Consider the following 14,188-nt stretch of genomic DNA (forward strand, 5'->3'; position numbering starts at 1 on the left):
ACATCTAATTAAAAGCGAGGGCGACATACTCATTGATACAAAACATAGTAACTACAATGTATGTAAAAATATATATATACTGACGGATCCAAAGATCCAGATATTGGTATAAGTAGCTGTGCTTATGTAATACCTCATTTCAAAATAAAACAAAAGGTTATAGACTACAAAATAACTTGTCAGTAATTACATGTGAACTTATGGCAATATTCTTAGCACTCAACTGGATACGAGATGTCCAACCTTTAAACGTTGTTATATTTGTTGATTTGTTATCAGCACTATCCTGTCATTACAGGCAATACAGGGACCTCTTTCAAAGGTCAATAACTTACCGTAATAATTTACGATATATATACTATAAGTATAACTACACTACTTAAAGCGTATAAATGATATGCTTGAATGGATTCCTAGCCATGTAGGTATCTGTGGCAATGAATTAGCAGATATGCAAGCAAAACATGCTTTGACTTATGAATTAATATATGCAAAAACCTCACTATATAAGGAAGATATTAAAACTGTACTAATATACTTACAAGAGTGCACACGCTGAAATATCTCGCCTTCTTTACTAACCATTGATATTATGTTGATAGTCCTAAATATAAAGCTTTACTACAACTATCAACCTTACAGTCATTCAATACACTAAATATAGTTGACCTATTGCTTATAGTTTCTAAGAAACAGACTTAACCAAGAAAACTAAACATTGACCAATGAACCATGAAAATGAGGTCAAGGTCAGATGAACCATTCCAGGCAGACATGTACACCTTACAATCAACCTATGCATTAAATATAGTTGACCTATTGCTTATCGTATCTAAGAAACAAACTTAACCATGAAAACTTAACATTGACCAATGAACCAACAAAATGAAGTCAAGGTCAGATGATACCTGCCAGACAGACATATACAGCTTACAATCCTTCTATACAAAAAATATAGTTGACCTATTGCTTATAGTTTTTATAAAACAGACCAAAACACAAACACTTAACACTGAGCAATGAACCGTGAAAATGAGGTCAAGGTCAAATAAAGCCTGCGAGACTGACATGTGCATCATAAAATATTTCCATACACCAAATATAGTTGACCTATTGCATATAGTATTAGAAAAAAAGACCATAACTCAAAAACTTAACTTTGACCACTGAACCATGAAAATGAGGTCAAGGTCAGGTGACACCCGCCAGATGGACATGTACACCTTACAATCATTCCATACACCAAATATAGTAGACCTATTGCGTACAGTATAAGAAAAACAGACCAAAACACAAAAACTTAACTATAACCACTGATCCATGAAAATGAGGTCAAGGTCAAATGACACCCGCCAGTTGGACATGTACACCTTACAATCATTCCATACACCAAATATAGTAGACCTATTGCGTACAGTATAAGAAAAACAGACCAAAACACAAAAACTTAACTATAACCACTGAACCATGAAAATGAGGTCGAGGTCAAATGACACCTGCCAGTTGGACATGTACACATTACAATCCTTGCATACACCAAATATACTAGACCTATGCTTATAGTATCTGAGATATGGAATTGACCACGAAAACTTAACCTTGTTCACTGATCCATGAAATGAGGTCAAGGTCAAATGACACCTGCCAGTTGGACATGTACACCTTACAATCCTTGCATACACCAAATATACTAGACCCATTGCTTATAGTATCTGAGATATGGAATTGACCACGAAAACTTAACCTTGTTCACTGATCCATGAAATGAGGTCGAGGTCAAGTGAAAACTGTCTGACGGACATGAGGACCTTGCAAGGTACGCACATACCAAATATAGTTATCCTATTACTCATAATAAGAGAGAAATTAACATTATAAAAAATCTAAACTTTTTTTTTAAGTAGTCACTGAACCATGAAAATGAGGTCAAGGACAATGGACATGTGACAGACGGAAACTTCGTAACATAAGGCATCTATATGCAAAGTATGAAGCATCAAGGTCTTCCACCCTTCTAAAATATAAAGCTTTTAAGAAGTTAGTTAACGCCGCCGCCGCCGGATCACTGTCCCTATGTCGAGCTTTCTGCGACAAAAGTCGCAGGCTCGACAAAAACTAAGTGGCAAACTAGCTGGAATTCCAACAAAAATGGTAGACACTTGTATGAAATAAAGAAAAAATATCATTTATTAAATGTATCCTTACCAAAAATGATAAGGCACAAAGAAACTATAATGTACACACTTAGAACTGGTTTTGCCAAGCTGAACAAACATTTATACAAAATAGGATGTAAAGAATCTGAAATATGTGAACATTGTGATAGAGCACCTGAAACAGTAAAACACTTTCTGGTAGAGTGTGCTACATATAATGATAATAGAAATGTTATGCTTCAAGATTTAATTGCACAAGGAGTTACTGATTTCTCTATGGAAAGTCTGCTTAGTGAAAAAGCACAGTCTGTTCTTCCCATTATTAATTTTACAAAAGGGGAAATATAAACATATACTATTCATATTTAATTATGCTTAACATTCAGCATATTTCTAAAAACAACAGGACTTAGTTGAATACCATAAATACAGTCAGTTTTTAAATATCAGTTCATGTTAGTTATAAAATACGAAGAAAAGTATTTATATTCAATGGATCATATCTATATTAGAATGGAAGACTGGAATAAAAAAAAATCGTAAGGGTTCCGCGGAACCCGGTGTCTCGCCTACTTTTGCTGTTAATCGCAGGCTCAACAAAAATGAGGAAAAAATTAATAAAAATATTCCTCTCGATACTATCTTTTGATTGTAAGAAGCTTCTGTCCAAGTTTGGTAAAAATCCAGGATAGTTTATGAATCTAATAAATGTTTTAAAAACTTTAACTGTAGGCTGTATGTAATGTTAACTGGAAGAAAAACTGAGTCCATTTATAAGTAAAATACGAAAAAACAGGTACAAAATTTTAACAAAATTTCCTTCTAGATACTAGCTTTTGATCATAAACAAGCTTTTGTCCAAGTTTGGAACAAATCCAGGATAGTTTAAGTTATTAAAATTTTAAAAACTTTAACCACAGAGTGAATGTAATGTTTCCTGGCAGAAAAACTAAGTCCATTTATAAGTAAAATACGGGAAAAAAAATCTTTTTACTAAATTTACATCTGGATACGGTCTTATGATCATAAACAAGCTTCTGTCCAAGTTTGGTAGAAATCCAGGATAGTTTAAGAAAGTCATTTTAAAAAATTTCAAAAACTTTAACCACAGAGTTAATGTAATGTTTCCTGGCAGAAAAACTAAGTCCATTTATAAGTTAAATTCGAAAAACCAGAATTTTTTTTATACAAAATTAACTTCTGGATACTATATCTTATGATCATAAACAAGCTTCTGTCCAAGTTTGGTAGAAATCCAGGAGAGTTTAAGAAAGTTATTAAAATTTCAAAAACTTTAACCACAGAGTGAATGTAATGTTTCCTGGCAGAAAAACTAAGTCCATTTATAAGTAAAATATGGAAAAACCAGAATTTTTTTTTTAAATTTACTACTGGATACTATCTTATGATCATACACAAGCTTCTGTCCAAGTTTGGTAGAAATCCAGGTTAGTTTAAGAAAGTTATTAACATTTCAAAAACTTTAACCACAGAGTGAATATTTGTGGACGCCGCCGACTACGACGACGACGGAATGTAGGATCGCTATGTCTCGCTTTTTCGACAAAAGTCGAAGGCTCTACAAAAAAAGAGGGTTAGATTCTTCATATAAAAACACAATACTTACCCCTACCCCTTTTACTACACCAATACCAGTGGCGGATCCAGAACTTTTTGTAAGGGGGGGGGGGGGGGGGGGCCCGCTGACTGACCTAAGGGGGGCCCGCTCCAGTCACGCTTCAGTGATTCCCTATATAATCAACCAAATTTTTCCCACGAAAGGGGGAGGCCGGGCCCCCCCCCCCCTGGATCCGCCTATGTATTTTAACAATAGTACATCCACACTCAGCTATAAGTACGTGATTAATCAAACAAATACCCAGTCAAACACACCCAAATCCTTTTGTTTGAACACATTTATAAACAACAACACCACAAGGTCAATTAAATAGTACAAGTGAAAAGTAAACAAACACAGAAAGGGGTCGATATAAACTCTTTGCTTACACATATATATGCTTTTAATTTTAAGGATTTACTTCAATGATATACCATCCAACACCTAGGTAATTTATTCTAAAGCTTGTAGTTATTTGGAGAGGATACTGGGTGGGAATCTCCACAGGTCCCATCAATATCAGAACACTTGTCGACCAATAATAGCCAAATTGTATTACTTTAATTCAACATGCAAATCAAATGGTACTCAAATAATACTATTTACATTTTTTCAATCACATTTAATAATGTACAATTTATCGTACTAAATACTAGATCGACAGAGCTTTTTGTGATATTATCGGCACTGTATTGAGTCTGTATTGCACAAAAGAAAAAGCTTAAACGGGTTAAGTGATATTACACAATACATTTATACAATATAACAAAAACATAATAATTTTTATTCATTCGTAATAATAATTGATAAAAAATGGACATTATGTCGACCTAATTCTAATTCGAAATTGTGATCTTTCATATATTTAATTTCGGAAATGTAAGTAATTTATAGTTTATCAAAAAAAATAAGTTTTATCTGCTTCCATGTTAATGTTTTGTCCCGTGGAAGGTTGAACACTGTATGGTGCTCTCTCAATATCGTTTGGTTAGTTTTGTAATTGGGTTATTGTATTATGGATGTATTACCCTCATATCTTCTTTTGTTCATCTTAGACATAATCTGGTTCAAAATAAAAACAACAGATGTATAGTTTGCTAGAAAATGTAAAACAACAATTATTTTTGATTAGCTGCTACGTTTTGCAACTTTAGGTAGACGTCTTAAACCATTTGACTAGTGGCGCCGCTCTCGATATTCCCGGCAGATTCCATCATGGACATACGGAGAAAAGATTCTAGCAACGCTTTCTGTAATTTATTTGATCGAATAGCAGTTAAAAAGAGCAGTGGCTAATATACATTCTATCTTAGGAAGCACACGAAAAGTAAAAATGTATAATGTACGGTTTCCCGATTACGACCACCAAATTTGGTGAAAAAGGCTTTTTTTTTCTTCTTAGTCAATTTGTAAATTGTTTTACTTCGTTTTTTTCACAAGCGCCTTCAAACAAACTATCAATATTAAGATGAAACAAATATGTATTAATTTGGATCTAAATCATGACAAATTTGATAAAAACCATGACGAATTTCTAGACACTTAACTGAACCATGTCAATTGCTTAACCAAACCATATCAATTTCGGTATTTTGTTTATCGTGCGTTAATTTCTTAAAAACAACTATTTCAATGTAGATCGTTTAACTTACAATATAAATTCAAGCATCTTATTTGCTTATTTGAAAAGAACGGAGGCAATCGTTCCGGGAAGTAACTCGAGTCTATAACTTAACCATGACCGACTTAACCAAACTATGACACTGTACTAAACGCTCCACGATAAGACAACGTTACTACCCGTGAATAACATAGACAAAAACTAAAAACTAGGGAATAACAAACAATACTAGGTCATGGAATTCTGGCAACCTTATTTTCAACTGGATCTACTTGTTGTGCTATTTTTCCTTACACTGCTTTTTTACCTTTAATTTACCTTTATTACGAAAGTCTAATCAAATACGATAAAGAAATGTTTACATACATCTTATTTCTTTATTCAACACAATGCATAGAAAAAAATGTGTAATGGACCGAGTCGACCACGGTCGAACTAGTGTATGGCCGAACGGGTACATGGCCGAAACATCTCGAAAGCAAAAAACCAACACAATATTGATGCCAAAGCAAATGACCACAAAACATTAACTTGTGAACCTAAGAGAGAAGAAACATTTTACTTTTAGTGGAAATGATTTTGACACCATCTTTCCTACCAAGCCTTAATGTCAACTCTAGGAAACATTGAAAAAGATCCCTTTCTTGTAAATGATGACATTATTGCTATCTGCAAATTTGTTTCCTCTTCCGAAACTATCAATTTGAGGAAATAGGTGCAAAACCATTTTTGTGACCAGCTCAACTAATCTTACCACAACAAGTGATTGTGAGCTGTTATTTCGACAATTACATAAGTTGAGAACTGACCACACATTTCAAGAAGAAATTACTGCATTATGTCCAACATTTACTCCAACTATTTTTTGAGGACATCATTGATGAGCTTTTTGTGCAACACATTTAATGTCGTCAAGCATGAATCTTTCTATACAAATCCTTGACGATACTGACATTCCAAACAGTTTTGTTTTGTCAGATTTTCTCTTCCAATTTCAGTTTTCAAAATAATACATTCTAACGTATTTTGAATGATTGAATGTTGCTTGCTTAAAAGTCCAGTTGGCAATTCATACATGTATTTTTTAAAGTTCACAATGCAAGGAGGTGGTTTTCGTAATGTTTGTACTGTTTCTCTGCGTCAACAGTTAGAATGTCATGCAAGTTACAACAGTAGTTGCAGTGGCGGATCCAGAAGGGGTCCCGCGGGAACCCCCTTTTTTTAACGATCAATGCTTTTGAATGGGGACATATGGTTGGAACCCCCCCTTTTTATCCTGGGTTGGAACCCCCCCCCCCCCCCCCCCCCGTTTTTTGAAAAGGGCTGGCACGAGAAGATAGATGTCTTTGCCTAGAATAATAGATATTACCCTTTATTACAATTATGTAATGTTCTTAACATTTACCAAGCAATTCTGCTCAAAATAGTGCTAAGGTTTGTTTTAAACTTGAAATGTGAACTCCCCCCCCCCCTCAAGTTGTAGGTGTCATGATTCAAGTGCAGTTTAGTTTAGCTTTGGTCTTGATTGTTATGGAGCTACCATTTGATTTTTAGGGGGGGGGACTAGTATGAAAAATTTTGTCCTGCATTTTTTAGTTGTAATCTCTGTCCTGCCTTTTTATTTTTCACTCTATTCGGTCCTGCCTTTTTTTTATTTGTTTATCCTGGCTTTTTTAACATAAATTGTCATCCTGCCTTTTTTTTGCCAAGTTGCTCATCCTGCCTTTTTTTTTAACTCAAAGGTCCTGTCCTGCCTTTTTTTCAAATTTCATCCCCTTCCTTTTTTTTCTTTTCTTTTTTGTGGAGAAGGGAGGGAGGGGGGTTGAAATGTTCTAGACAACACAATTTAATATATATATAAATATATATATATATATATATACATGTATGTTTATTTTTTATTGAGAGAAAAAAACAATTGACACAGCATCTCTCATGTTTCTGGCTTGCTGGCCTCAAGTGGCAGTTCGATCTCTGGCGCTGTCAAACCAAAGATTTTTAATACTTGTATTAGCTGCTTCCTCGTCTAAGTAAACAGCATACAGGAGTAAGTGAAAAGACAGGTCAGTTCCGAGTCAGTATACATGTCTTCTGGTAAGGTGACATGTCATCCTACTGACTAGTGAGCTAGCAGGTAAATAAATCTGGCTCAGCATGTCAGTCTGGGTATAAACTGGGTTCATATTCATATCACATTAACCTGTTCTCATTCTAAATACTGTAAATTCAGAAATTATTGCGATGTTTTTATTAATGCAAATAATGTGACTGGGTGAAGATCGCAATAATAAGAATTCGCAATTCTGATATTTGATACATATATCTGTCTGCAGCTTTTCGTGAAATCGTGATGATAAATCTTGCATTTTTAGACATTTTTTTTTAAATCGCAGTAAAAAATGCACACAATAATTTCTGAGTTTACAGTATGCCCTCAATCTGCCACTGAATTTTAAACATTTATCCATTATCATCCCATGATTCTGAGTATGTAACTGCAACAACATAAACATGATAAACAAGCCCATCTGGTTTTATTATGATTTTATTAAGAGATAGAATTTCAAATGTGAAAACATTATACATGTATAGTCAATCTAGATAATTATGGATACAACTGGTAACCAACTCTCAGACATGTCATTTTCAAAATAAGATTTCATCATGATAATAGACGATGGATGAAAAAATCATAAAAAAAAATGACAAACCTAACTACATGAATGAGAGGGAAAATGAGCCAGCTGCATGCTTTAATATATATTATATATGTATATAACGAACAAAATTATATCCTGTGTTTGTTTATTAAAAACCTGAAAGTGCACAGTTTTCAGAATAGAAAGTAAGTACAGATATCAATAATATGGATAATTTTATTTGAAACTGAAACACTGTATTATGTGTATTAGTTTACATGTAAATGTCTGGCACATATTTAGAATCTAGGAAATTAGTTTGAAATACATGCGACAACCTGATTGTCGTTTATCTTTTCTTACTATCATGACTGTATTATCATTCTACATGTCCTATGGTTAGGGAAGACAGCACATTGTTTTTTCATCAGATTTTTACTGGAAATTACCAGAAGTTGTATCAGAAAAAATAAATTAAATTGATTTCATTTTTGAACTTGAAGAGACAAATTCTTTATGAAAAAATTACCAAGTTTACTAGTATAAATCAAAATCAAGAGTTTCAGTAAAAATGAGTTACACGTATCTGCAAAATGTATGGTATGGTAAGGAAATTTTACCATTATGACAAAGTTTAATAAATAAATGGGATTAAATGAAAATCAAATATGAAAATTAAACATGAAAAAAATATGCATCATCCTTTATCAGTCAAAGTTTTCAATCAACAATAATTACTCATAATAAATGTAAAAAACATGCACATAGGACTTAAGTCAGTCAGGGATACTACTTGTACAAGTAATCTTTATTTACTTGAAGAAGTAAATAAAATAAACTTATATAAGTTAATTATAATGTTTGAATAATCTCCCCTTAATTTTCTCAAAAATTTACTTGTATAAGTAAATTTTTTTTACAATCCCACAAAAATTCTCAAGTTTTGAGATGTAAAAACATGCCTTTAACAATTTTTCTCAGGTTAGCTCATAATTTTTGATTAGAGTTCAATGTTTCATCTCATTAGTTCAACAAAGAAACTGATTGCGCAAAGATCTTAAGTATTTGCGCAAGGCCTTCAAAAATTGCCCCTTGGGGGCTTGTAAATGAGCAGTGTTCTGAAGATAACAGACAAATGAGATTTTCATTGTCCATGAAATTACACTTAAATGGTTAGTAAAGACATCTGCAAAGGACAGTCAATCAAAAATTCTATTAGAGCAAAGAAGTCCTAAGAATTCAAGAAAAGAAGATAGGATGACTTTTTTACTTGTATAAGTAAAAAAATCTGAATGTCTAAGGGACATAACTAAGCCCAATTTTTTTTTTACCTATACAAGTAAATAAAATACACTTGTATAAGTATCCTACAAATTTACTTATTTAAGTATATTAATATTTACTTCTTCAAGTAAATAAAAATTACTTGTACAAGTAGTACCCCTGACTGTAAGTTCATTGATTCAATAATTTCTTTTACATTATAATAACCAGAAACTTGTTTCTTATGGCCATGATGGCTTCAATGATAAGAGTACATTTTTGTACTTAACATATATATATTTGAATTCAGGAAAATTCCTAAGACACACTGTTGAAATTAATATAATCATGATAATAAAAAGAGATAATTAATTTATAAAAGCAAATTGCAAAAAAAAATTGTCATTTAGCGGGAAATTTACCAAATCTGTATTTGAAGATCAAAGGAAATATTAAAATCACTTGAAAAGGTGATTACTGAAATTTACAAATCACTAAAACAAATAATAAGAAAATCACTTGTTTAAGTCATACCCCTGACTGTACACTTCACAATTAATAGCATATTTTCTAAATTTATTTAATTCATGCATTTATTACAGTCATCTACCATGTCTACATGATCTATAAAAAAAAAATCATTATAATACATGTAACATGAACATGATGAAATTTTAAATATAGATTCCAATAACTGTGTACATCTACATGTATGTGCCATAAAAACTTGTATCTAATTTATAACAATAATTAACATTTGACTTTAACAGAAAAACAAGGGATATGGGGTATCTATCCATGACACAGAATCAGTACATGCACAACAAAAAAACACACAAAAAGCAAAGGAACAGCGCTTTTATTGCTGTTCTTCATCTCAAAGTCACAGTGAGGCCTTCAACATGGAGTAAAATAACTCTCACCTCGCTGCAAGTTTAAGACGGCCCTTAGCACCGGCTTGAGCGGAATTCTTTGCAAAAATAATTTGGACAGACTTTGTACGATGTAATACCACCTAATAGGGCCTGGTCAAAAAAGAACTTTTTTTTACTGCATTTTGTATTTAAAAGTCCTCACTTTTTTTAATTTAAATACAAAATGCAGTAAAACAAATGTTACTTATTGTTATAAATTAAATTTAAGTTTTTATCGAATTTCAACATGTAAAAAATTGATGAAATAGAGAAAAATTTAAAGGATAGGATATTATAAATCCATTTGAGATCAATGTAAACCTTACTAATAATAATATGACTAAGGAGGATATTTAGATAAATTGTATGACAAAAGTCATTATTTGGCTACTAATATTGCAATACATACTGACATATAGCAAAATTATTCAATCCTTAAAATATTATGTCAATTTTATTGATAAAACTAATATAGCTTGGTCTTTTTGAAGAATAAATTTTTTTTGCTTTGATATGATTGTACATCATGTCATGTATTGATATAGAAATATACCTTAAAGTACAATTTTCAGATAGTTTAGAGTAAAATGACCTTTAATAGCAGTGTTCTCCAAAAAGCCTGTACTGTTAGCATCATGGTAATGTGATGATGTATTGTTTCAAATTGTCTTAATGTGATGTGACCTGAAGGGACTTATAGATTCTGTTTTGATTGCTATAATTTCTATAAACATGGATAAACATGATGTATTTAAAAATAACATGTTACCAGGATGCTACACGTATATGAAATTTGTGGGGAAAACGTTGAATATTATAGTCACAAAGGACATTTTACTGAATATCTGAACATTTCTGAAGAAATGATTTTCCTTTCATAGATTGATTTCTTAATTCAAGGTGCCAAAAAGGACACTTTTTTTTATCACATTTTTAACTTTTGGATTACTTGCCTCAGAAATAAACTTAAAATTACAAAATTATATCTGAGAAAGCAGAATTGGAAAGTCAAGATGTCATGTATGTAATAAACTATTATACATGTACATGTATTAATGACATAATGATAAAATATCTTTATGTGACAAATAACTTTCATATTTTCTTGAAATTTGGTACATACATTGTAATGTCATTTTCATCAACTGTCAAGATGAATATGGTTAAAATTAATCAATTATAACATGTATAGGTTGAATATATATTTTCACCAGTTACTAAAGTCCCCTAATTTTCCTGGTACAAATTTAGCTTTCTTTTTTTCAGTCTCTGATGGCTCATCGCCTCCTGGTCTTTTTAAACTAGTATCACTTGCAGCCAAGTTAATGTACTTCCCAACACCTGACTTGTAAACTGTAGGAGTACCTTCAGCTGCAACCTTCTTCTTTCTTTCTTTTTCTAGCTTTTCTTTTTCTTCTTTTGCCTTCTGTATATCTTCTTCTCTTTCCTTTTGAAGTTGTTCATCTGCTTCTTCATATGGATCTACAAAAACTGTACAATCTTCAATGATTATGTCTTCCTTTGGTCTATCTTTCTTGTCAGTCTCAATGAGTTCTACTGCATCTAATGATCCTATTCCACCAACAACTCTACCAAACACTGAGTGTTTACCATCTAAATGATGAGCTGACCTGAATGTGATGAAGAACTGAGATTTGTTTGTGTTTGGTCCAGAGTTTGCCATACTTAAAACTCCTCGGCCGGTGTGTTGTAAATTTGGTTTAAATTCATCTTTGAAAGTTCCACCCCATATTGATTCCCCTCCTAGGCCTGTACCAGTAGGGTCTCCTCCTTGCAGCACAAAATTTCTAATTGAGCGATGAAATTTTGAACCTTTGTAGTAACCATTTTTACAATGTTTCAAAAAGTTCTCGCATGTTTTTGGGACCATATCACAATAAAGTTCAATGTTCAGTGGACCATAATTAGTGTCAAGTTTGATGTATCCTTTCTTTTTCACTCTTTCATAACGCAGTATGTCTTCATCAATAAGCGCAGTTTCATGTTCTGTGACAGGATTTATTGCTGTTGAGGTAAATGATGCTGCAACTTGGCCAGTAGAATAATGAGCTGCATTAAATTTATCTGCTTTGGCCATTGATGCTTCCTCCTTTTCTGGAGCTTTGTAAGTTTTTTCAAGCTCATCAAGGACAGATTGAGTCATAGTGCTTGCAGATCTGATCTTTGACTTTGATTCAGATTTATCTTCATTTGTAACCTTTAAATTATGTTTAAAATGATAAAAATTGGCAAAATTGCATTTTTCAACATCTGTGGGGTCCTGAATGGTAATGATGTCAGTCTTTTGAAATGGCTGATCAGTTAAAAGGTCTTTCAAGTGACCTGTTTTGAGATTTAGTTTAGCCACTGCGGTTTTGCTAAACACGTTCCCCGTTGTTTTAATAGCCACTATGCTAGAGTTTTGATTAAAGACTTGAAACGTAACTGGACAGTGAAATCTATCATCTTTGTTTTTATGAAAGTTCAAGTGAATCAGATCTTTAGCTGTCATCTTTTCTCCGTTTACAGGATTCACGCCATACTTTTTTAGAAATGGAACAATGTTCATGATATCGAAAATGACGCCGTCTTTGGTGCATAGTGGATCTTGAAAAGGTTGGAACGATAAGCTACAACAGTAAAAAGGTAAACGTCTAAATTCTGCAGATTTCTGAAGCTGACCTTTGTACCCTCCAAATTCTGTTCTCCATTCAGTAGATGTAAGATACAACTTATCTTTCTGATGTTGTTTTTTGCCCATTTTGTTTGATCGGAAGTTTCCCTTAAACTCTAAAGAAAAGATTGCAATGACGGGAAGAGAAATGCTTGAACTTCCGAAATATACTTGGAAGAAAAAGCGAGAGATCGTGAGTAATGTAGGTAAGTATTATCTGGGAACAGTATATCTATATCTATATCTATATCAACATCAACAAGTCTAAATCGAAAACAACGTTCAAAATATCAATATATATGTTCCTGGTATTATACTTTAAATTAATAGAGAAACATAGTTATCAACAATAAAGCATTTTTAACGAGTCCCCTCTTTATTAAAAAGAATCAAGAAATACTTGAATCATAATGCACGAATTCTATTTTACAATGCTATTATTCTTCCACATTTGGATTACTGTTGTTCAGTATGGGGAAAGGATTCTGGAATTATTCCCGTTACTAAGAGAATACTTTACAAGTCATTATTAATGTACAAATCAAAACATGAACTGGCATCAAAATATTTTATCAAATCTTATTGTGCCTGGCTACAAATAGTAAACAATCGTACAATACTCGACTTTCATCATCAGATAATTTTAGTGTCCCTAAATCAAATACAGAATTATACAAATCATCATTTTTTTTCTTTTAGTGGTCCAAAAGTGCGGAATTCACTACCCAGTGAAATTAAAAAATCAAAAACTGTATCTGCATTCAAATACTGAACAATACTCTTACAAGTCATTATATTTTTAACAGTGTGAAATTTATAAGTTAAACCACAATGTATACTATAGGTGTATTATTTTTGTTATATGTTTGTATATATACTTCTATTGTTTATATGTGTGTTATTATAATAGATTGATTATGTTTTATTCATGTAGTTGATATTGTATGTAGAGACCCAGAGCCTTATTGAAAATTGGTTTAATCCAAATGAGTTACTATCTTTAAACTAGGAACAGTATATCTAACATATATATGTTCCTGCTTTAAATAAAGATATTATTATTATTATTATTATTAAAATGAATTAAAAATTTATAATATCATGATATGCATTGTACAAATATACACTATAAATGAGGGTCTAGATGGGGTTTACAGAATAGAGAATATTATAATGAGCAAAAAGTGCAGAATAACGGGCGAAATTATAAAGAATAGAGAAAAATAGGCCAAAAATAAAGAATAGAGAATAATAAGGTATTCAGGAAATATAGATAATAGAGAATTATGGTATAAAAAAAGGA

General features: G+C 32.2%; 1 protein-coding gene across 1 annotated transcript; it reads right to left on the minus strand.

Annotated features, from left to right (window-relative positions):
* Window positions 1-9,550: 9,550 nt before the first annotated feature.
* LOC127710883 (RING-type E3 ubiquitin-protein ligase PPIL2-like) lies at window positions 9,551-12,988 on the minus strand. The gene has a single exon (XM_052216844.1). The coding sequence runs from the start codon at window positions 12,970-12,972 to the stop codon at window positions 11,419-11,421; it is 1,554 nt and encodes a 517-aa protein (XP_052072804.1). The 5' UTR covers window positions 12,973-12,988; the 3' UTR covers window positions 9,551-11,418.
* Between the last annotated feature and the right edge of the window lie 1,200 nt (window positions 12,989-14,188).

The sequence above is a fragment of the Mytilus californianus genome, unplaced genomic scaffold (assembly GCF_021869535.1).
Source record: "Mytilus californianus isolate M0D057914Y unplaced genomic scaffold, xbMytCali1.0.p SCAF_8, whole genome shotgun sequence".
Lineage (NCBI taxonomy): Eukaryota > Metazoa > Mollusca > Bivalvia > Mytilida > Mytilidae > Mytilus > Mytilus californianus.

What these genes read in the sequence shown, in the direction of transcription:
- LOC127710883 (XM_052216844.1), bottom strand. Translation starts at nt 12,972, where the DNA reads ATGGGCAAAAAACAACATCAGAAAGATAAGTTGTATCTTACATCTACT.